This window comes from Echinops telfairi, unplaced genomic scaffold (genome assembly GCF_000313985.2).
Source record: "Echinops telfairi isolate 266 unplaced genomic scaffold, ASM31398v2 ScPeMD7_3;HRSCAF=10, whole genome shotgun sequence".
Lineage (NCBI taxonomy): Eukaryota > Metazoa > Chordata > Mammalia > Afrosoricida > Tenrecidae > Echinops > Echinops telfairi.
Genome location: NW_022103899.1, coordinates 35,831,918 through 35,833,100, shown reverse-complemented (window position 1 = coordinate 35,833,100; position 1,183 = coordinate 35,831,918). Strand labels below are relative to the sequence as shown.

At 42.3% G+C, this 1,183-nt stretch overlaps 1 protein-coding gene across 1 annotated transcript in view; it reads right to left on the bottom strand.

The window, feature by feature from the left end:
• The window catches only part of UNC80 (unc-80 homolog, NALCN channel complex subunit), a 270,330-nt gene that overhangs the window by 78,851 nt on the left and 190,296 nt on the right, over positions 1 to 1,183 (bottom strand). The window contains exon 37 of the mRNA XM_045296777.1: positions 681 to 777. Within this exon, the coding sequence (XP_045152712.1) occupies positions 681 to 777 (97 nt within the window). The remainder of the gene's footprint in view (positions 1 to 680; positions 778 to 1,183) is intronic.

The following is a 1,183-nucleotide window of genomic DNA, read 5'->3' as shown; positions in this document are numbered from 1 at the left end:
GTGAGGAGAAGAAAATGTCCTTCCAACATAGACTTTGGAGTGACAGAAGGAGACCGCAAAGACAAGGGGAAGCCCTGGAGGGCTCAGGGCGGAACTGTCAGAGAGCTTAAGGCATAGTTACCATGGAAATGAACACTCACAAATTCTTGCTATTAAAAACAGCACTTGTCTCTCTTTCTCTCTGTGTTTTAAATGAGATAGGAAGGGTGGAAAAAAGACTCGAAAAGACAAATTTTTCTCAACAGAAAACTAAGATTCGGAAATACCTAAGGAAGTTGTATAAAGGAGGTCAGTAAAGGAAGATGGAGACAAAACTGAGGTGTCCTTAGATGGGGCTTTCTACTCCATGAAGAGTTACAGTCTTGGAAACCCACGGGGCAGTCTGCCCGTCCCACAGAGTCCCATGAGTCAGAACGGACTCAATGACAGTGACTTTCTTTTTTTTCTCTCCACCGTGTGCCAAGGATTGAACCAGGTCGGTGCTTCGTGTACAAAAAAGAGTGAATTCAGCTGGTCATGATGATTACATAACGGATGTCAGCTTACTGGAAAAGAACAACAACAACAACAACAACAACAACAACACCCCCACAACAAATAAAACACCTATCACTGGGTCCCAATGCTGCTGTTTCCTACTTGGAAAAAACATTTATATCCTATTGGCTTCTACTACTCACCAAGTAGTTGAATAGAATGTGGGAGGTCTGAGCTGGGAAGTCCCCAATATTCAGGAGAAGTTTGCGCAGCATGTACATTAACTCATCCTGAAAGAAGAACAGATTGTTCCCCACTTTTTATTGTGACTTACATGAAGATCTACAGCGCAGATTATGAGTTTTACATTCAGCAATTTATGCATATTTTGTTTCCCCTCATCCATTTCGATCCTCTCCTGGTACCATTGCTTGTCCCACTTCCTCCCAGTGCTTCCTGCGTGCATTCCTTCTTCTTCCCAACCCCGTCCTTGGGTAAATGCTGCCATTGTGATCTTCCATGGCTGACTAGTTTGACACATGGGTAAGTTCATTTTCAGTCTCTAGCCAACCAATAAGCTAGGTTTCTTTTATGAGTTTGAGTTCTAAGAAGAAGAGAATCTTTTTCTTTTAGATCCTTTTGTTGGGGGCTCTTACAGCTCTTATAACAATCCATATACCAACTGTATAAGCAAATTGGTACATAC